The sequence below is a fragment of the Carcharodon carcharias genome, chromosome 3 (genome assembly GCF_017639515.1).
Source record: "Carcharodon carcharias isolate sCarCar2 chromosome 3, sCarCar2.pri, whole genome shotgun sequence".
NCBI classification, from domain to species: domain Eukaryota; kingdom Metazoa; phylum Chordata; class Chondrichthyes; order Lamniformes; family Lamnidae; genus Carcharodon; species Carcharodon carcharias.
In genome coordinates this window covers 67584082-67607921 of record NC_054469.1, presented here as the reverse complement: position 1 = coordinate 67607921, position 23840 = coordinate 67584082, and the positions used below count along the sequence as shown (strand labels likewise).

The window sequence follows — 23840 nt, the reverse complement described above, 5'->3', positions numbered from 1 at the left end:
TCCCTGACTCCAGTGATTCCTGAAAGATCACCACTAACGCCTCCACTATCTCTTCAGCTATCTTCTTCAGAACTCTGGGGTATAATCCCACCATACTCACCTCTGCCGCCTGACTCTCTTGAACCTTGAGGATGTTACTCATGTCTTTCACCGTGAAGACTGACGCAAAGTATCTATTCAGTACCTCCGCCATTTCTTTGTTCCCCACTACTACTTCTCTAGCGTCATTTTCCAGCAGCCCAATGTCCACTTTTGCCTCTCTCTTACCCTTTATATATCTAAAAAAAACTCTTGCAATCTTCTTTTATATTACTGGCTAGTTTACCCTCATATTTAATCTTCTCCCTCCTTATTTCTTTTTTAGTTGTCCTCAGTTGGTCTTTGTAGGCTCCCCAATCCCCTGGTTTCCCACTGCTCTTCGCCGCATTTTATGTTTTCTCTTTAGCTTTTATGCTGTTCCTGACTTCTCTTGTCAGCCTTGGTTGCCTCGTCCTCCCCTCTTCTTCCTAGGGATGAATTTTTGCTGTGTCTCCCAAATTACTCCCAGAAACTCCTGCCATTGCTGTTCCACTGTCTTTCCTGCTAGGCTCAGGTCAATTCTGGCCAGCTCCTCCCTCATGCCTCTGTAGTTGCCTTTATTCAACTGTAATACTGTTACATCTGATTCCAGCTTTTTCCTCTCAAATTGCAGGGTAAATTCTATCATATTATGGTCACTTCCTCCTAAGGGTTCCTTCACCTTAAGCTCCCTTATCAAATCTGCCTCATTACACATCACTAAATCTAGAATTGCCTGTTCCCTAGTGGGCTCCACCACAAGCTGCTCCAAAAAGCCATCTCATAGACATTCCGCAAATTCCTTTTCTTGGGATCCACTACCAACCTGATTTTCCCAGTCTACCTGCATATTGAAATCCCCCATGATCACTGTAACCTTGCCTTTTACTGAATTGCTGCTTTCTTAAGTAAACTTCTTTTCAGACATCATCAAGAGATTGGCATGGTCTGTAGATTCTGCTGGAATGATAGCTGCTAATCTTGTTCTGCAGTTCTGCATGCTTCAGTCATTTCCTCTACCTCTCATTCTTGTTCTACCTCTATCACAAGAACATTTATTAGTGAATGCCAGGGAAGGGCTGCATAACAAAGAGTTGGAAGAAAAACCATCCCCAAAAGCAGCTTGTAGAACCCTCTTTTAGTTGCACAGCTGAGAAGATTCTAATTGTTTTTGTGAAAGCTGATGTTTCAGACAAAGTTTGTGGACCTTCAAAGCCGGTAACCCCAATCACTTCTTGTTTGGCAAATCATGCAAATAACTTTATTCTCTCACTTAACTCACATTGGGTGCAATTCTGGTGTAAATGACAAAATTCTGTGACAGGCGTCTTTGCCCTCATTACCTTGTGATTGTCTTACACACGCATACATTGCAGGTGGAAACATCTTCTGACAACCGCTAATTCTATCTGGAATTTAGTCTGTTTGGAATATGAATTCCTCTGCCATGTTTAATTTATGCCTTAAATTCTAGTCTTCTATGCCAGCACTACTTTCCACCAAAATAATGTTGGAATTTTGGGTCCAACCTTTTCTTTACTCAGAACATCAAAACTACAGAAGCCATAATGGTCTCAGTTTTCCATTTTTCCTACCATCCAGTGGCCTTTAAATTTCACTCATCACATAATCACAACTTCTTGATTTGTTTGGCTTTTTTTGTTCATATCTAATGAGCTCTATATGAAGGGATTGGTTTTAACATGGTAAGGATGCACGGAAGAGGAAGGTTGTGTAAATTATCAAAGGAGCTTAGAGAGAATGCTCAGAGAAACAACAAATATAGCCAAAATAAAGACAGAACATTCTGCATACAATCAAAGGGGTCAAGCAGCGCCTGTGGAGATTGTAATAAGTTAATATTTCAGGTTGGTCAGAGTCGAGTGCGATTAATTGAATAACTCTACTAAAGAGCTGGCATGGGCACAATGGACTGAGTAGCCATCTCCTGTGCCTTATCATCCTATGATTCCATGAACTGTATTGATAACCAAAGAGTGATAGAACGGATTGCGATAGGGAATGATAACAGGCCTATTTAAAGCAGCTTTAATACAATAGAAGGTGCAATATATTTCCAATGTTGCCTTTCACTTAAGATCTCTTTAATGATGTTATAATTGATCCAAGTAATTGAACTGGTTTCAATTAAAAATAGCTTAATTCTATTTAGAATGAGGGATCATTGGTGTGATAAACAAATCCAATCACTTTATACAAAGACAAATGCTTAATCAAATTTCAGTACTTCTATTGGGACCCTTCTGATATTTTATCATTTCATTTTATGGGATGTGGGCTTCACTGGTTAGGCCAGCATTTATTGTCCATCCCTAATTGCCCTTGAGAAGGTGATGGTGAGCTGCCTTCTTGAACTGCTGCAGTCCATGTGGTGTAGGTACTGTTAGGTAGGGAGTTCCAGGATTTGGACCCAGTGACAGTGAAGGAACTACAATATATTTCCAGCTCAGGATGGTGAGTGGCTTGGAGGGGAACTTCCAGGTGATGGTGTTCCCATGTATCTTCTGCTCTTGTCCTTCTAAATGGTAGCAGTCGTGGGTTTGGAAGGTGCTGCCAAAGGAGTCTTCGTGAGTTTCTGCAGCGCAGCTTGTAAATGGTACACACTGCTAGCACTGTTTGACAATGGTGGATGGAATGAATGTTTGTGGATGTGGTACCAATCAAGCAGGCTGCTTTGTCCTGGATGGCGTCAAGTCTTGAGTGTTGTTGGAGCTACAGTTATCCAAGCAAGCGGAGAGTATTCCATCACACTCCTGACGTGTACCTCGTAGATGGTGGACAGGCTTTGGGGAGTCAGGAGGTGAGTTACTAGCCACCAAATTCCTAGCCTCTGACCTGCTCTTGTAGGCATGGTATTTATATGGCTAGTCCAGTTCAGTTTCTGGTTAATGATAGCCCCCATACAAATATACGAATGACGAGCAGGAATAGGCCACTTGGCCCCTTGAGCCTGCTGCACCATTCAATAAGATCATGGCTGATCTGAATGTAACCTCAACCCCACATTCCTGCCTACCCCTGATAACCTTTCACCCTTATGCTTACCAAGAATCTATCCACCTCTGCCTTAAAAATATTCAAAGAATCTGCTTCCACTGTCTATTGAGAAAGGGAGTTCCAAAGACTCACAACCTGCTGAGAGAAAAAATATTCTCCTCATCTCTGTCTTAAATGAGTGACCCCTTATTTTCAAACAGAGATACCTAGTTCTAAATTCTCCCACTCCTCTCCCCGCCACCCCCCGCCACCCACATGTACCCTGTCAAGACCTCTCAGGATCTTAATGGTTTCAATTAAGTCGCCTCTTCCTCTTCTAAATTCCAGTGGATACATGCCTAACCTGTCCAACCTTTCCTCATAAGACACCCGCTCATTCCTGGTATTAGTCTAGTAAGTCTAGCAGTCTCTGAACTGCTTCTAATGCATTCTTTAAATAAGGAGACCAGTATTGTACACAGTACTACAGATGTGTTTTTTCTTTATTCATTCAAGGGATGTGGGCTTCGCTGGCTGGGCCAGCATTTATTGCCCACCCCTCATTGCCTTTGAGAACATGGTGGTGAGCTGCCGCCTTGAACCATTGCAGTTCATGTGGTGTCGGTACACCCACAGTGCTGTTGGAAAGGGAGTTCTAGGATTTTGACCCAATGACAGTGAAGGAACAGCGATATAATTCCAATTCAGGATGGTGAGTGACTTGGAGGGGAACTTCCAGTTGGTGGCATTCCCATCTATCTGCTGCCCTTTCCCTCCTAGATGGTAGCAGTTGTGGGTTTGGAAGGTGCTGTCGAAGGAGCCTTGGTGAATTTTTTTCAATGAATCTTGTAGATGGTACACACTGCTGCTATTGTGCATTGGTAGCGGAGGGAGTGAATGTTTGTGGATGTGGTGCCAATCAAGCAGGCTGCTTTATCTTGGACAGTGTCATGCTTCTTGAGTGCTGTGGGAGCTGCACTTATCCAGGCAAATGGGGTGAATTCCATCACACTCCTGTTTGTGCCTTGTAGATGGTGGACAGGCATTGGGGAGTCAGGAGGTGAGTTACTTGCTGCAAGATTCCTAGCCTCTGACCTGCTCTTATAGCCACAGTATTTATATGCCTAGTCTAGTCCAGTTTCTGGTCAATGGTAACCCCCAGAATGTTGATAGTGGGGCATTCAGTGATGGTAATGCCTTTGAACATCGAATGTTGTTGAACATTGTGCAATCATCAGCAAACATCCCCACTTCTGACCCAATGTTGGAGGGAAGGTTATTGACGAAGCAGCTGAAGACACTTGGGCTGAGGACACTACCCTGAGGAACTCCTGCAGTGATGTCCTAGAACTGAGATGATTGACCTCCAACAACCACAACCAGCTTCCTTTGTGCTAGTTGTGAATCCAACAAGCGGAGAGTTTTCCCCCCAATTCCCATTGACTCCAGTTTTGTGAGGGTTCCTTGATGCCACTCTCCATCAAATGCTTCCTTGATGCCATTGGCAGTAACTCTCATCATACCTTAGGATTTCAGCTCTTTTATCCATGTTTGAACCAAAGCTGTAATGAGGTTAGAAGCTGAGTAACCCTGGCAGAACCCAAACTGAGCATCGGTATGTAGGTAATTGCTAAGCAAATGCCTCTTGATAGCATTGTTGATGACCCCTTTCATGACCTTACCGATGATCGAGAGTAGACTGATGGCGCAGTAACTGGCCAGATTGAATTTGTCCTGATATTTGTGTATAGGACATACCTGGGCAATTTTTGACGGGGCTGAGTAGATGCCAGTGTTGTAGATCTACTGGAACAGCTTACTAGGGGTACGGCAAGTTCTGGAGCGCAGGTCTTCAGTACTATTGCCAGAATATTGTCAGGGCCTATAGACTTTGCAGTATCCAGCACCTTCAGCTATTTTTTGATATCATGTGCAGTGTATCCAATTGTCTGAAGACTGGCATCTGTGACATTTGGGACTTCTGGAGGAGGGCAAGATGGATTATCCACTTGGCATTTCTAGCTGAAGATTCTTGCAAATGCTTCAACCTTATCTTTTATACTGATGTGCTGGGATCCTCCATCATTGAGGATGGGGATATTTGTGGAGCCTTCTCCGTAAGTTGTTTAGTTGTCCACCACCATTCACAACTGAATGTGGCAGGACTGCAGAGCTTAGATCTGATCCGTTGATTGTAGAACTGCTTCGCTCTGTCTGTCACTTGCTGTTTATGCTGTTTGTACACAAGCAGTCCTGTGTTGTAGCTTCACCAGTTGACAGCTCATTTTTCGGTATTCCTGGTGCTGCTCCTGGCATGCCCGCCTCAACACTTCATTGAACCAGGATTGACCCCCTGGCTTGTTGGTAATGGTAAGTGGGGGATATGACATACGATGAGGTAACAGATTGTGGTTGAGTACAATTCTGCTGCTACTGATGGCCCACTGTGTCTCATGGTTACCCAGTCTTGAGTTGTTAATTCTGCATGAAATCTATCCCATTTAGCAAGGTGGTAGTGCCACACAACACAATGGAGGATACTTGGTCTCCACAATATCTCTTGGTTACTTTCACCAATACTGTCATGGACAGATGCATCTGCAGCAGGCAGGTTGGTGAGGATGAGGTCAAGTATGTTTTCTCTCTTGTTCCTTCATCACCTATTGCAGGCCCAGTCTAGCAGCTATGTCTTTTAGGACTCGGCCAGCTCGGTCTGTGGTGGTGCTACTGAGCCACTCTTTGTGATGGCCATTGAAGTCTCCCAGCCAGAGCATGTTCTGTGCCCTTGCCACCCTCAGTGCTACCTCCAAGCGGTGTTCAACGTGGAGGAGTACTGATTCGTCAGCTGAGGGGTTGGTATGTGGTAATCAGCAGCAGGATGTTTCCTTGCCCATGTTTGACCTGATGCCATGAGACTTCATGGGGTTAAGAGTGGATGTTGAGGGCTCCCAGGGCAACTCTGTCCCGACGGTAGATCACTGTGCTGCCACCTTAGAGATGGTGATGGTGGTGTATTGGACATGATCTATAGGGTATCATTCCGTGAGTATGACTATGTGAGGCCCGAACAACCCCCATCCACCACTACTCTCCTCCGTCTGGCTGAACTTGTTCTTTCACTGAATAATTTCTCCTTAAAATCCTCTCATTTCCTCCAAATAAAAGGTGTGGCCAAGGGTACCCGCATGGGCCCCAGTTATGACTGTCTCTTTATGGAGTATGTGGAACACTCTTTGTTCCAGTCCTACTCCGGCCCCCTCCCACAACTCTTTCTCCGGTACATCAGTGCTGCTTCATGCTCTCATCTGGGCCTGGAAAAAGTTATTAATTTTGCTTCCAATTTCCACCCCTCCATCACCTTCACATGGTCCATCTTTGACACTTCCCTTACCTTGCTTGACCTCTCTATCTCAATTTCTGGTGATAGACTGTCCACCAATATTCATTACAAGCCTACCGACTCCCACAGCTACCTCGACTACAGCTCCTCACAAGCCGCTTCCTGTAAAGACTCCATCCCCTTCTCTCAGTTCCTTCGCCTCATCCGGCCCATCTCCTGTGCATCCGCCCTCACACCTTCCTCACCCTCCCAGAACCATGATAGGGTCCTCCTTGTCCTCACTTATCACCCCACCAGCCTCCGCCATTTCCGCCAACTCCAGCACGATGCCACCACCAAACTCATCTTCCCTTCACTGCTCCCCCCCCCCCCCACCTCCCCCTCCCCAGCCCGGCCGGCATTCCGCAGGGATCCTTCCCTCCAGGACACCCTGGTCCACTCCTCCATCATCCCCTACACCTCAACCCCCTCCCACAGCACCTTCCCATGCAACAACAGAAGGTGCAACACCTACCCCTTTACTTCCCCTCTCCTCACCGTCCAAGGGCCCAAACACTCCTTTCAAGTGAAGCAGCATTTCACGTGCACTTCCCTCAATTTAGTTTACTGCATTTGCTGCTCCCAATGCAGTTTCCTCTACGTTGGAGAGACCAAACGCAGACTTGGTGACCGCTTTGCGGAACACCTTTGGTCTGTCCGCAAGCATGACCCAGACCTCCTTGCCGCTTGCCATTTCAACACCCCACCCTGCTCTCATGCTCACATGTCCATCCTTGGTCTGCTGCAATGTTCCAGTGAAGCTCAACGCAAACTGGAGGAACAGCACCTCATCTTCTGACTAGGCACTTTACAGCCTTCTGGACTGAATATTGAATTCAACAATTTTAGATCATAAACTCTCTCCTCCATCCCCACCCCCTTTCCGATCCCCCTTTTTTCCAATCATTTATATATATTTTTCTTATCCTACCTATTTCCATTATTTTTAAATGTCTTTCCATCCATTGTTTTATCTCTACCTTTTACCCTATTTCAATTCTTTCCCCCCACCCCACCCCCACTAGGGCTATCTGTACCTTGCCTGTCCTGCTTTATACCCTTAATGTCCCCTATTAGCACATCGCTTAGATAATATCACCACCTTCAACACCTCTTTGTCCTTTTGTCTATGACATCTTTTGGCTATCTCCACCTATCACTGGCCCTCTATCCAGCTCTACCTGTCCCACCCCCCCTCAAACCAGCTTATATTTCACCTCTTTTCTATTTTTCCTTAGTTCTGTTGAAGAGTCATACGTACTCGAAACGTTAACTGTGTTCCTCTCCACAGATGCTGTCAGACCTGCTGAGTTTTTCCAGGTATTCTTATTTTTGTTGAGGCTGTTGCTTGTCTAGTCTGTGAGACAGCTCTTCCAAATTTAGCCACAAGCCCCCAGATGAGCTGAGATGACTGTCTCCCAAAAAAACACAACTAGCTTCCTTTCTGCTAGGCATGACTCTAACCGCTGGAGAGTTTTCGCTGATGATTGCACAATGTTCAGCATAATTTGTGACTCCTCTGATACTGAAGCAGTCCATGTCCAAATGCAGCAAAACCTGGACAATATCCAGGCTGACATGTGGCAAGTAACATTCACACCACACAAGTGTCAGGCAATGACCATCTTCAACAACAGAGAATTGAACTGTACACAGTACTCCAGCTGCGGCCCCATCAACATCCTGTACAGTTGTACCAAGACTTCCCTATTTTTAATCTCCAACCCCCTAGCAATACAGACAAAATTCCATTTGTCTTCTTAATTACCTGCTGCACCTGCATGCTAACTTTTTGTGTTTCATGCAGAAGAACACCCAGATCCCTCTGTGCAGCACTTTTTTGGAGTGTCTTGGAGTCTGCCTTTTGATTTTTCTTACTAAAGTGCATAACCTCACACTTTTCCCCATTAAACTCCATCTGCCAAGTTTTTGCCCACTCATACAACCTATCTATATCCCCTTGCAGATTCCTTATGTCCTCATCACAACATGCCCTTCCATCTATTTTTGTATCGGCAGCAAATTTGGATGTATTACTGCCCCTCCCCCAACTCAGTAATATAGCTAGTAAATAATTGAGGCCCTCAGACTTGTTCTTGTGGCACAGTGGATGTACCTGCACCACATGGAATGCAGCAGTTCAAGAAGGCAGCTCACCACCGCATTCTCAAGGGCAACTAGTGATGGGCAATAAATGCTGGCCCAGTCAGCGAAGCCTACATCCCATGAATGAATAAAAAGAACTAGGTACATCTTTCCAACCTGAAACAGACCCATTAATCCACACTCTGTGCCTTCTGTGTGTAAACCAATCCTCAATCCATGCTAATACATTACCCCTAATACCATGAGCTCCTATCTTATATAATAACCTTTTATGTGGCACCTTATCGAATGCCTTCTGGAAATCCAGATACTGCATCAACTCTGCTTGTTATATCCTCAAAGAGCTGTAGCAAATTTGTCAAACATGATTTCCCTTTCAGAAAACCATGTTGACTCTATATGATTCTGTTAAGCTTTTCTAAATGCCCTGCTATTTCTTCCTTAATAATGGACCCTAGCATTTTCCCAACAACAGATGTTAGGCTAACTGGCCTATAGTTTCCTGCTTTTTCTCTCCCTCCTTTTTTGAACAAGGGCACCACACTAGTGGTTTTCCAATCCACTGGGACCCTCCCGGAATCCAGTGAGTTTTGCAATATTTTGACCAAGCCCCATTATCTCTGCAGCCACTTCTTTAAAACCCTTGGACGCAGGCCATGAAGTCCTGGTGACTTGTCTGCCTTTCGTTCCATTAGTTTGTCAAATACTTTGTCCCTCGTGATAGAGGTTGTTACAAGACCTTTCCTCCCATTAGCTTCTTGCTTATCTGATATCTTTGGAATGTTTATAGTGTCCTCCACTGTGAAGACCAATCCAAAATATTGATTTAAATTATCTGCCATTTCCCTGTTCCCTGTTATCAGTTCTCCAGTCACATCCTCCAAGGATCCCATGCTCATTTTAGCTTTTCTCTTATATACCCATAGAAGCTCTTGCTGTTTGTTTTTATATTTCTTGCCAATTTACTTTCATAATCAGTTTTCTCCCTCTTTATTAGCTTTATAGTCATCCGCTGTTGGTTCCTAAAAATTCCCAATCCTCTGGCTTACCACTAGTTTTTGCCGCTTTGTATGTTTTAGTTTTAGATTGGATACTCTCCTTGACCACCTTTGTTAACCATGGATGGTTCATCCTTCTTTTTGACTGGGATAAATTTTTGCTGAGCGTTATGAAATATCTGCTTAAATGTCTGCCACTGCTCATCCACTGATCTTCCTCTTAGTCTGTTTTCCCAGCCCACTTTAGACAACTCTTTCTTCATACCTCTGTAATTGCCCTTATTTAAGTTCAGGACACTGGTTTGAGACCCAGGTTGCCCACCCTCAAGCTGAATTTGAAATTCTACCATGTTGTGATCACTACCCTGTAGAGGATCCTTAACTACGATATCTCTTATTAATCCCACCTCATTACATAGTAGATCTAAAAAAACATGTTCCCTGATGCGCTTTACAAATTTATCTTCCATGTTACCCTTGCCAATCTGATTTGTCCAGTCAATATGCAGATTAAAACCACGCATGACAATTGTAGCACCCTTCTTACATGCTTCTTTTATTACCCAATTTATACTATGTCCTATAGTGAGGCAAGTCTTTGGGGGCCTAAAGACGACTCCCACCCATGACTTCTTCCTCTTGCTATTCGTTATTTTCACCCAAACTGATTCCACATCACGATCTATTGCACCACTGCACTGATACCTTTCTTTATTAACAAAGCTACCCCACCTCCTTTTCCTTTTTGCCTATTTTTTCCGGAACATCGAATACCCTTGAATAATGAGTTCCCAGTCTTGGTCACTCTGCAACCACGTCTCTGTAATAGCTATCAAGTCATATTCATTTATTTCTAACTGTGCTGTCAACTCATCTGTCTTGTTACAAATGTTGCCGGCGGTCAGATAAAGAGCCTTAAGCTTTGACTTTTTACCATTATTGCTTATTCTGGCTCTGATTTCTGCTGTACTCTTCTGCTTATATTTTCTGCCCCTCCTGTAACACTTTGATTATCTTTTGTCTCTTCACTACCCTGCACCTCTGCTCTCTCATTTCTTTCTAATTTTTTTAGACCCTTCACCCCCTCACTAATTAGTTTAAAGTCCTATCTACAATCATAGTTATATGATTCGCCCCAGGACACTGGTCCCAGCATGGTTCAAATGAAGTGTGTCCCAACAGTACAGCTCTCCCCTTCCCCAGTATGGTGCTAATGCCCCATAAATCAGAACCTGTTTCTCCCACATTGATCTTTGAGCCACGCCTTTACCTCCCTAATCATATTTACCCTACATCAATTTGTACATGGCTCAGGTAGTAATCTGGAGATTATTACCTTTGTGGTTCTGCTTTTTAATTTAGTCCCTCAGCAGAACTTCTTTCACAGTCCTACCTATGTCATTGGTACCTACGTGGACCATGACAACAGGATCCTCCCCCTCCCACTCCAAGTTCTTCTCCAGCCCAGGAGAGATGTCCTTAGCCTTGGCACCAGGTAGGCAACACAGCCTTCAGGAGTCTGTCTTTGCTGCAGAGAACAGTATCTATTCCCCTAACTATGCTATTCACTATTACTACTACATTTTTTTCTTCCCCTACTTGAATGGTGCTCTGCACCACGGTGTTCTAGTCAGTTCGCTCATCCTCCCTGCAGTCTGTGCTCTCGTCCACAACTGGAACATGAACCTCATGCCTATTGGACAAGGGCACTGGCTGAGGCTCCTCAAAAGCTGAATTCTGGATCCCTAAACCTGCCTCACTCACATTCACACCCTCCTGTTCCTGACCATGGTCCAAATTTGATGTAATTAATCTAAGGGGTGTGATTGTCTCCTGAAACACAGTGTCTAAGTAACTCTCCCCCTCCCTGATGTGTCTCAATAACCACAGCTCGGACTCCAGCTCATCAATTCTGAGCTGCAGTTCCTCAAGTAGCCAACACTTGCTGCAGATCTGGTCACCGTGGATCACACCGGCGTTCACCAGTTCTTACATGCTACAGCTGCAACACATCACCTACCCAGCCATCTCTGTTCTGTTTAATTAATTAATTTGGGTGTTAAATATTTTAAATATGAATTTCTTAACTGTAGTCTTCAGCTGTAGTAACATCTCCTGATTTAAACCACTTGGCCAATCAAAAGAGTGGAAGAGATACCAACCAATCACCTACGTTTTCCTTTGATGTCACACTTCGGCTCTGCAGGTGGAACCAGGTCCTCCTCTCGCAATTGCCTCTAGATGTTGCTGACTGCCTGTCCCAGGGTCCTCCTCTCACACTCTCCTGTAGGTGCTGCTGACTGCCTGTCCCAGGGTCCTCCTCTCACACACTACTCTAGGTGCTGCTGACTTCCTGTCTTGGGGTCCTTCTCTCATTCTCTCCTCTGCAGTCCTCCTCTGGAGTGTAAGTATTCAGTACTATTGCTGGAATATTGTCAGGGCCATAGCTTTTGCAGTATGCAGTGCCTTCTGCCATTTCTTGATATCACTTGAAGTGAATCGAATTGGCTGGACGCTAGCTCCGGAGGAGGCTGAGATGGATCATCCACTCAGCACTTCTTTCTGAAGATTGTTGCAAATGCTTCAGCCTTATCTTTTGCACTGATGTGCCGGGATCTTCCATCATTGAGGACGAGGATATCTGCGGAGCTTCTTCCTCCAGTGAGTCGTTTAATTGTCCACCACCATTCACGACTGGATGTGGCAGGACTGCAGAATTTAGATCTGATCCATTGGTTGTTGGATCGCTTAGCTCTGACTAATACTTGCTGTTTATGCTGTTTGTCATGCAAGTAGTCCTGTGTTGTAGCTTCACTGGGTTGACACTTCATTTTTAGATATGCCTGCTGCTGGTCTTGGCATGCTCTCCTGCACTCTTCATTGAACCAGGGTTGATCCCTTGGCTAGATGGTAATGGTAGAGTGGGGGATATGCCGGGCCATGAGGTTACAGATTGTGGTTGAGTACAATTCTGTTGCTGCTGATGGTCCACAGCACCTCATGGTTGCACAGTTTTGAGTTGATCTGTTCAAAATCTTTCCCACTTAGCATGGTGATAGTGCCACACAACATGATGGAGGGTATCCCCAATGTGAAGATGGGACTTCGTCTCCACAACAGCTGTGCGATGGTCACTCCTATCGATCCTATTGTGGACAGATGCATCTGCGGCAGGCAGGTTGGTGAGGATGAGACCAGGTATGTTTTTCCCTCTTGTTGGTTCCTTCACCACCTGCCACAGAGCCAGTCTAACAGCTATGTCCTTTAGGACTCAGCTAGCTCAGTCTGTGATGGTGCTGGAGTTCAGCCTGAATGTGAAGAATATTATGGCCAGAATTTTCTGTTTGGCTTGTGTGCCCACATCACTGCGTGTCATTCCGACCTTTTGTTCGGCGGGTGCACACTGGGGTTGGCTGCGTGCCTGCCAAACTGTCAAAGGCCTGTTAAGGCCGTTAATAAACTAATTAATCAAATTGACAGGGCTTCCTGTCCAACCTTAAGGTTGGCAGGCAGGTGAAGAGCCCAGGCGGCCTTTGCATTTTTCATGACACCTCATCCACGGGCGGGATGAGGTTTCATGAAGGGTTTATTAAATTAATAAATACTTTTTAAACATTCGATAAATATGTCCCAGCTCATGTTGTCACATGAGGGGCATGTGTAAATGATTTTAAACTTTTTTTATTTTGATGTTTCACATTGAACTTAATCTCCCTGAGGCATGGAGCTGCCTCAGGGAGATCTCTGTGCTGTTTCGCCCGCATGCGTGAAAGAGCGCTGACCCCGACTCTCCCTCCTCCCCTCACCTGAACAGGTAGTGCTGAGCACACGTCACGCTGAAAATGAGAAAATTCTCCCCTATGATTTGTTATGTAATTTTATTTTGTGGATTTCTATTCAAGGCATTTCAAAATCATACCTTTGTATACATTTCCCTTGTTGTTAATTCACTGTAATTTTTATATTGAAGCAGGCCGTTCAACAAAATGACTGTACACTCTCCACAGGAGCCTGATGCTTCCTTACTTCAGATGAACTTATACTTCTATTCCTTTCCTCCTCATTTACTTATCTAACCACCCCTTAAATGCATCTAAGTCAGTCACCTTAACCACTCCATGTGGTAGTGAGATCCACATTCTCACCATTCTGACTAAATAAAGTTCTCCTATATTTCCTATTGGATTTATTAATAACTATTTTATAAGTATGGCTGCTAGTTTTAGACTTTCCACAAGTGGCTCCACTTCCTCCTGCATCATGGAGAGGAGAAAGATTGTGCAAGTCACGTAGGTTATGGATCAAATGCTCTGGAACCCATTTGTTCACATGTCTCATGGTTGATTAATTTATTGGAAGTTATATTAAGTAATTCACTTATTTAAAAAATAATAATTCTGGGGATATGTGTGGCGCTTGTATGGCTGGAATTTATTGCCTATCCTTAGTTGCTCTGGAGAAGTTGGCACTGACTACCTACTTGAACCGCAGTTGTCCATGCGGGGAAGCTGCTCCTACAATGCTGTTAGGTAGGCAGTTCCAGGATTCTGAATCAGCAACAATGAAAGAGTGATGATATATGTTCCAGTGAGTATAGTGTGTGACTTGGAGGCAAACTCTCATTTGATAAATTACCAATACAAATAAATAGCATCCAAGGCATGCTTTCATCTATCGTACTCCTTCACAGATCTTTATTCATGACAAGAATTTACCATATAATTCGTCAAATATAACGCCACGGTGATAATGTGGTATTTGCAGAGCAATTTCTATTTGCTTGTCTACTGGAGTCAGGAAGTAACCTAGCAAACAGATGTAGAGAAAAAGTTGAGTACTTAAGTAAGCATGAAACTTATTTTTCTAAAAATAAAAAGAGGCACGATCAAAAACAATAAATTCCATCTGTACTTGTACTGCAGTTGATCCAAGAAACTTGTTACTTGCCAAGCTTGGGCCAGAGGACTGGACTTGAATCCATTCAGCTTTTTTAATAAATTATTGCTGGGATTTTCCGGCCCTGCCCAGCGACAGGATCTTCCAGCCCCATCGAAATGAATGGAAGTTTGAATGGCCCTCCACATCCCCTGCGACAGAACCCGCCACGCAGGGGCTGGAAAATCCCGGCATATGTTTTTGTTCTTTCATCGTTCAGATGTCACCTTTTATTTGATGAACAGACACATTGAAATGATGATTATAGATCAGCTTAAAAGACTTAAAGGCCCCTGTGCTAATTACTTCGACACTCACATTTGTCAAATGCAAACTTTATAGAACTGCTGTTCAGGGGAGGTGAAAACAGGGTAACAATCTTTGGCGGAACAACCAACCACCTTGTTTTGGTCAGCCAGAAACTTGTCAGGCTGGCACATGGCCATGATTTTTCTATTTTGTGTTTCTGATGGGTGACCAGCATTCCTTCTCAGCACCAGAAGCATTAGGGTGTGTTTTAAGAGATTCTAAGCAGTCAGTAGTGCCGAGCATGCAGCCAGCACGTTAGGAAAATCATGGTTAACATACCTGCATGCATGAAATTTACAGTGTGACAGTGCCTGGCAGCATCTATCTGTTTCTCTTTTGGTAATGAGCAGTAAAAGTTTATGAAATGATTCTGTTCTCTTTACATTGCCTTCATTTAAGTTTTGTGCATGTTCCTGGCACAGAACATAGGAGTGAATTTTTGTTGAAGTTCTCCAAATTGGTCTTTCTAACTTCCGCTGAAATTACAGTGGACAAGCGGAAAATGTTCTGGAATTCCAATCCCTAAAACCTTTACTCCTAACTAAGACTTTTCTTGTTTTGTATCCTCAGTGGCATGTTTTATGATGGAAACTATACTTACTTGGTTGAACCAGCACCAAGGAATGATAAGAACTTATTGGTAAGTCTTGTTTCCTCGACTTATATGAAGTTAAACAATGTAATGATGTGATACAAAGCCGTTATCTCTTTGTTTTCCTGATAATAGCTCTCTTTTTAAGCCAAATGCAGGTTTTATTATAAAATGACATTTCTGAACTCTTTCTGCAATAATGGCATCACAGTTTAAAGGTTTTTCTTTGCTTTAGTTCTGTAAAATTAAAATTTGCATTAATGAAGAAAATGAGAATTAAAGAATTCTAAAAATAGAGTGCTTGTGGATAATATACAACAGCAGTTTCTGATATGTGTTGTTATCCTTTGTTTTGTTTTGATACATTTCTTCCTGGTCTGTCCATGCCTTTGCTCTTGAAAGCACGATTTACTTGCTGTGACATCTTTCCAGGGAAAGCACTTACCCTATGGGTATATCATTGAAATAGCCATTTTTCAGGTGTCAACCCAGAGGGGAGGCATCACAGTGAATCCCACTGTGTTCTCACCCTTAGCTCACATATGCACACTTTCAGTGAAGGTCATTAATGACCAACCATGAGCAAGTACCCTTGCCATTACTCCTCATGAGAATGCAGCAATCAATTGTAGGCTTTCTACTAAAATCAGCAAACTCAGTATACACCAGGGATTGAAATGGGGCGAGGAGGGGGCCAGTATTTTATGTTTTGCTGGGGTTCTGCCCCCCCCCCCCCCCCCGCCTCCCCGCTAACACCCCAGGCAAAAAGTTGGTGGCTACAAAGTAAGACCCCCCCCCCCTTTCCCATCTATAGCCTGAGGAGTGAGACCTGGTGGGCTTCAAACTTGGTTCTGTCCTCTGTCCACCGTGGAAAAAATTGTGGTGGTGTGGAAAGAGGCCCTTAAGTAGCCATTAATTGGCCACTTAAGGGTGTCAGTTGGCCCAAGGGCAGTTGGGTCACCCTACACCTTTCCCACTACACATAAAATTGTAGTGGGGTCAGGGGTGGGTGAGTAGACATCATGGCATTGCGCTCAATTTTATGGCCTCCACACACCTGTAACACCCCATAGGGGAGTGTAAATTTCCACCTGGGGACCTGTAAGACACAATCACTGCCTAACCAACTTTGTTCTATTGTTATGGGAACGGCCTTTCAGTTTTGGAGGTCATGGCATTTTAGAGGTGGATTTCCTGGCCATCTTTGGGTTGGGGGTTTGCTGTGGTAGTTCACTGAGACCACCTGCTATGTGGAACATAGTCAAAGTTACTTGAGAATTCAGTTTTCTTTCATAAACATGCACTTTTGAGGCAACTCCCCAGCCAGAATGTCAGTGGTGGAAAGGGGATTTTGAAAGGGTCTTGCAGGTGGGAAGGTGCAAGGGAGGGTGGGTCAGCAGCAGCCAAGAATTCTCTTGTGTACCAGGAAGAGCACTTTTGGTTCCCCTTGGTCCAACAAAGTAAAATTTGCCATTTAACCTTTAGTAGCCTTCAGAGCAGTTTTAATTAAACAGGCAGCTGCAGCAGCTGAAAGACCATCATGGTTCCACTGATGTAATAGGTGGTGGTGCTATCAAGTGGACAACTGGGTAGTGCCAGTCAGACTGCAGGGTCTGATTCTCTGCAAGGAGATCCTTATTTGACATTTTGAATTGTTGAAGTAGGGATGCCACTTCGATTTTCCATCAACACTTACAGACGTGAGCCCAGCCTTTGGTTATTAACATGACCCCTTTCCTGGGATTTGGGCCAGCAGCCTAGACAATTGGTGGATGGATGTTGCACCATGCCAAACTTCTAGTGTTGGAATGATTACCCTGCTGTTGTGTGCCCGTTTTTAAGTAACGTAGCTTGGAACTGAGCTCCTTGGTTTGCAGAAATACTGTTTAAACATAATAACAAATGAGAACGTATCTGCTCCCAATGATTCAGCAAAAGCATTCTGATGCAATTATTGATTTATTGCACACCTACAATTGCAGGCACAACTGAAAGTCAGCAAACTTTGTTGAAGTTCTGCCCTTTCAAGCTTCATATAAATATTTGATGCTTTCCGCAAGGTATTTCAAATATGCATAAAAATGGAATATCTATGCACTCCAAGCTTGCAGATGGTAGAGTTTTAACGGTGGAAACAAGAGTATTAAAAATATAAAATACAAATGATTTATCCTAAAAAAGTATAGGCACGCCTATGAAAATGATGTCGCAGTTTTGCTCTATTTGCCTTTATTTACATTAAAGTTACATTAGGAAAGTTTTGCAACACAGATATGATGGGCCAAATGGTCTCCATCTGTGTTGTAAACAGCAATAGTTCTTTGGTTCTAATACGGTCCTCACTATTTTGCGAGACCTGTTTACTGTTGACCTTTGTAGGTAGATTTTATAAAGGAAGAAAAAAGATGCTCCCTACCTTACAAATAAAGTAAAAGTGCCAGGTTCTGTTAAATCTGGTTTTGCAGTCATTCCCCAATGTAGGGAGTCCCCTCTCTTGGTGTGGGGGGCGGGGGGGGTGGGGGGAGGGTTGCCTCACACCTCTTATACTAACAGCTATGTTTAGTGTTGGAGAGGAGGGCTGTGTCCAAAATACCTGTTGAGGAATATTTGGAGCAAGGCATACCTGGGTTCCACTGAAGTTAGAGTGAGAGTGCACTGGAACAGCTGCTGATTTTGGAGGCTAAGGATTTGTAGTATAAAGGATTAACAGATTAATAGTTAGGATATGCTAATTTTTGACGCAGATGATAATGTAGTACTAACATCAGTCACTCGTGTTAGACTCTCTCATGCCCAGGAGCAACATGCCTACTCTGTAACCTGTTGAGATGTAGTACTAATAAACATGTGTTAAGCAGATACCAGAGTATATCTACAGTCTGTCTACGAACCAAGTCCCACACCCAGAGTACAAGATAGGAGGACCCATCACAGAACATATTTACAAAGGTCAACACAAGAAAGGAAGGTTAAAGCATGGAACAGCTATGGGGCTATTTATCTTTAAATCATTAGTTGGTCAATTTAAAACCACTTTACCCTAAGCTTATATGATTGTGCAGAAACATTTGCAACATTTAACATTGTGACTTAAACTTAGAGAAATATAGGCCAGAATTTTCCAGTTGTTGGCGGGAGTGGGCGGGGGTGGTCGTGGAGCCTACCGCTGCCCTCGATTGGCTCCGCACCGTGATTTCATATGGGTGGGCCAATTAAGGCCTGCCCTGCATGGATTGCGAGCGGTGGCTCTGAACGCTATCTGTGCGGGCGGGGAGAGGAAGGAGAGATGGGTCCAGCACACAGTTAGCGCACACACGTGAAAAAGCTGCCTCAGGGAGATTGAAGCACTTTTTTAAAAAAAAAAAGCGTGTCACATGAGATGGGACATGTTTTTATTTTCAAAATAAAGTTTTTATTTAATTAGTATCAGCTTTAGGAAACCTCATCCCACTCGTGGATGAAGTTTCCTAAAAAAGATAAAGGCCGCTTGGCCTTTTTGCCTGCCTGCCAACTGTAAGGTTGGACGGGCAGCGTAAAATTCAATTCAATTACCTTGTTAATGGCCTTAATAGGCCTTTTAATTATTGGCGGGCACACAGCCGACTCCTCTGCGTGCCTGCCGAATGAAATATTGTGCGAGTTCGTGATGATGTCGGGAAGCACGCCTGGCATCATCGTGCGTCATTTTATGTTCTGGTGTGTTGGGCGTGCGCCCGCATGCTGAATGTAAAATTCTGTCCATTCTTTTTAAATTGTATGATTATTGATTCACAAAACCATTTATATCCTCTTGCTCTTGCTCTTGCTGTCTTGTCCTTTCCCTCCACCTTGTTCCTCAACATTTATTGCTTCATTCAAATTTATCTGTTTGTACAGCTGAATTTTGAGTTGGGTGGTAGATTCCACCAGTTCCGAAGTGAAATACATACATTTCACTAAATACATTGAGTTATTTTCTAATCTGTTCATCTCCCTTCAAATTTAACTAAACACATCTTTTAAAAGCAATGTGAAAAGTGTAGGCAGCAATTGAAAATAAGATCTGCTTACAACAGCAGATGCCGGTAAAAGCTAAATGCTGCACTGGGGCTATTTCACTGGATTCATAGTTAGAAGCTTTGTTGTTTCCAACAACAGGCATTTTCATAGTTATGTTTGTGGTTTGTGGCTTTGTCACTCATGAGCTATTCCAGTTTTAGTTGTGAAAATAAACATTGGCCAGTGTAAAATGACACACGATGACATCGGGCGTGTGTCCCAATGTCATCGCACGTCATTTTGATATTTCGTTTGGCGGGCGCGTGCTGGAGATGGCTGCATGCCCACCAAACTGTCAACTGCCTATTAAGGTCATTAAAAAGCAATTAAAGTTGTTAACCACGCTGACCGTCCAACCTTAAGGTTGGCGGGCAGGCGAAGAGCCCAAGCAGCCTTCACGTTTTTCAGGAAACCTCATCCACGGGCGGGATGAGGTTTCCTGAAGCTTGTGTAAAATAATTAATTGAACTTTGCAAAATTCACAAACATGTCCCAACTCATGTGATACTGTCACATGATAGGACATGTTTATATAATTTTGAACTTCTTTTATTAAAAAGTTTTCCTATCAACTTAATCTCCCTGAGGCAGCCCAGTGCCCCAGGGAGATTGCTGTGCTCTTCCACGCGCATGCGGTGCAGGCCCGAATCTCCCTCCTCCTCCCCGCCCCCGTCTGCACAGGTAGCACTGAGTGCTGCAGAATATGTATTATGCCGGGTGGGCTTTAATTGGCCCGCCCGTATAAAATGGTGGCGCACAGCCGATCGTGGGCGGCAATCGGCTCTGCTTCCACCCAGCCTGCCATACAAAGATAAGATTCAGCCCATTGTATTTCATGGCTACCAATGGAAGGATTGAAAAACTTTCTTTTTGGCTCTTTCCACTTAGCTAACACAACATGATCACTGAATTAAAACAGTATGTTTCATGAAAAGGGCTCTATAACTCATTGTATTGATTGAGCTGAAAGCGTTCAGTTTCCTATGGCTCAGAAGTTGGTTGGACCAGAGCCAAAGCCTGTTTCCAAAGTGCGTTCAGCAATTTTCGGGTATCCATTGGGGATTTAAAATGTATTTAAGTATTCTTAGTTGGAATTTTCATATATTTCCTTCGTATATTCTCCAGTGCTAAAACTGCCTTTAAGATGACATGGTTCCTCTTTTGTTCTAAATACTTCTTGAACCCCCCAATGACTCTTAAATTTCTTCTTCAGCTCTTTGCTCAAAGGCAGGTCCAAACCACAGCACTACAGCCTCCACCGCAGGTAAGGCAAGAGGGCAGATCCCAAATCCACTCCAGCTGGAACATGGATCACAATCCACACCAGCTGCAGCCATCTGGCTCCCCACCCCCTCCCAGGAGTTCTAGTTGCTGTGGCAACATGCACTTTTACATGTATGTTGTGGTCCGGAGCTACGAATAGTGATATTGGAGGCCCCGCTTTTCTCTCTGTCATATGGCTGAGCAGGAATCTCGCCTGCTCTTATTGTCTGCCATTGGCATATGTTGGAAGGATTTACAGGTTGATTCTCCACAAAGTCAACATGGATTTATGAAAGGGAAACCATGTTTGACAACCTGACTGGAGAGTTTTGAGGGCGTAGCTAACAGAATAGATAAGGAAGAACCAGTGGATGTGCTGTATTTGGATTTTCAGAAAGCTTTTGATAAAGTCCCACATAAAAGGTTAGTGTGTAAAATTAAAGCACATGGGATTGGGGGTAGTGTATTGGCATGGATTGAGAATTGGTTAGCAGACAGGAAACAGGGTACGAATAAATGAGAGTGGCAGGCAGTGACTAGTGGGGTACCGCAGGGATCAGTGCTTGGGCCCCAGCTATTTACAATATATATCAATGATTTAAATGGAGGGAGCCAAATGTAATATTTCCAAGTTTGCTGACGACACAAAACTTAGTGGGAATGTGAGTGATGAGGATGGTGAGAAGAGGCGTCAAGGTGATTTAGACAGGTTGAGTGAGTGGGCAAATACATGGCAAATGCAGTATAAGGTGGATAAGTATAAAGTTATCCACTTCAGTAGGAAAAACAGAATGGCAGAGCAATATTTAAATAGTGATAGATTGGGAAATGTTGATGTACAAAGGGGCCTGGGTGTCCTTGTACACCAGTCGCTGAAAGCAAGCTTGCAAGTGCAGCAAGCAGTTAAGAAGGCAAATGGTATATTGGCCTTCATTGCGAGAGGAGTTGAGTATAGGAGCAAGGATGTCTTACTGCAGCTGTACAGGACCTTGGTAAGACCATACCTGGAGTATTGTGTGCAGTTTTGGTCTCCTTACCTAAGAAAGGATATATTTGTCATAGAGGGAGTGCAGTGGCGGTTAACCAGACTGATTCCTGGGATGGCAGGATTGTTGTGTGAGGAGAGATTGGGCCAACTAGGCTGCTATTCAGTGGAGCTTAGAAGAATGAGAGGAGTTCTCATTGAAACATAAAATTCTGACAGGGATGGACAGACTGGATGCAGGGATAATATTTCCTCTGGCTGGGGGGAGTATAGAACAAGGGGTCACAGTCTCAGGAGATGTGGTAGACCATTTAGGACTGAGATGAGGAGAAACCTCTTCACTCAGAGGGTGGTGAACCTATGGAATTCTCTACCACAGAAGACTGTTGAGGCCAAGTCACTGAATATGTTTAAGAAGGAAATAGATAGATTCCTGGATTTTAAAGGCATCAAGGGGTATGGGGAGAGCACAGGAGTGCAGCGTTGAGATAGAGGATCAACAATGACCATATTGAATGGCGGAGCAGGCTTGTAGGGTTGAATGACCTACTCCTGCTCCAATTTTCTATGTTTCTATATGTCTATCAATTCCAGGAGTGGAACTTGAAAACAGAGCTTCTGACTCAGAGGCAGGGATGCTACCCACCACCACAAGATCTTACTGCTCTTAAGTATCTATGAAAGCCAATCCATCCAGGATTTGAATGTTCTTGTATTGGGTGAAAGTCTTCACAAAAGCTCTTTGCGCTCTTGCACAGATGCATAAGAAGGCTTATCTGAAAGGTGTGCTATCATTTCTAGTCTTCAGCCCTCCCTCTGTGGCAGCTTTTCTTGACTTTATTTAATACAAATCTTTTTTGGATTCAGTTCCTTGTAAGTATGAATTACACAGGTTTACATACTCTTCCTTCTTCCTTCATCTTATTTTATTGGAATGTAGGCCCATTGCACAGATTATCTGTTCTGTCACATTCTTTCCCAGGTCCTCAAAATTCTTACCATCTTCATTTCTTCCTTGTCTGAAGCCTCTTAAGCTAGGCTTCACATCACCTAATCTCTATTTCTGATTTATAGAGTCTCTTCTTGTGCATTCTTCGATTTGATGGTACCTACATTAATGATAGACCTTTGCAAAGCCAGATTTGAAGAACCTTATGAGCCAGGATTTCTTAGGAGCTTTGCCTATAACTTCCACTATAACTTGCAGGAGACCTGTGAAACTTGAGGAAAACAGTGGTGATTTGGTTGCACTGGTTATCCAACATTTATGGGAAATTGCATTCACCCCCTTCAAGAAATATGATGACAAAGGGGAGGAAACAGAAGGGATTGACTCATTACACTGAGTAATCTCACTCTGTTGATTGAGTCTGGCATATTAGAAGAGAATGGTACAAAAGAAGACTTGATATATCAGAAATAAAGATTAAAAGACACAAAATGTCGATTTTAACAGGCTTTAGACTAGGATGAAAGGAAGATGGGGGCTTCAAGAATCACGACAGTTTTGTGTTTCTGGGAAAGAACGGGGGAAATTTAATGAGAACCCTGAATCACCTAACTTTGGGAAGATCTGCTGAATGAAATGCCAGTTAGGCACTTAACTGGAGCAGCAGGCTTTTCCTGGAATCAAGGACCTGAAATGGATATCCCATCGCCCAAGAGCTGCTGTACAATCAGAGGCCAGCAGCTGTGCATTGCTTGGTAGTGCTGGGGGGTTGCTGGTGCCGGTAATGCACCTACCTCAAGCCCAGGATCACTGAGGCACCCAGGCCACAGGTGAATGATGTTGGGAGGGAGGGAGGTCATGGGGGAGGGGGATTTGGCAGCAAGGGCAGGTGGGTGGCTTTCAGCAGGACCCCTGTTTCCTGATACTGAGTCTCTCAATCAGCACTATGTGCCTGACAATAAAGGACCTCCCCTCCCACAACTACAATTAATCTGCATTCTGTTTTTGATCTGTTTTATTTCAGTAACTAGGAGGGGGCTATAGGACTTTCCTGATACCCATAATACTGGAGATGAAAATTTCACTGCTGCTATTCTAGTGAAAAAAGTGACCAAATTGAATTAGCTCTGACCTCATTTGAATTGTACATATAAATGGTACTTTTGTTGCTCTATTTTGAAAACAAGGCTCTCAAAATTGACTCCTACACAATCTGGGAGAATTTTCACCCA

At 43.8% G+C, this 23840-nt stretch overlaps 1 protein-coding gene across 1 annotated transcript in view; it reads left to right on the top strand.

Moving 5' to 3' along the window:
- adam22 (ADAM metallopeptidase domain 22) overlaps positions 1 to 23840 on the top strand; it is a 473836-nt gene that overhangs the window by 167340 nt on the left and 282656 nt on the right. Inside the window, exon 6 of the mRNA XM_041183951.1 lies at positions 15352 to 15421. Within this exon, the coding sequence (XP_041039885.1) occupies positions 15352 to 15421 (70 nt within the window). The remainder of the gene's footprint in view (positions 1 to 15351; positions 15422 to 23840) is intronic.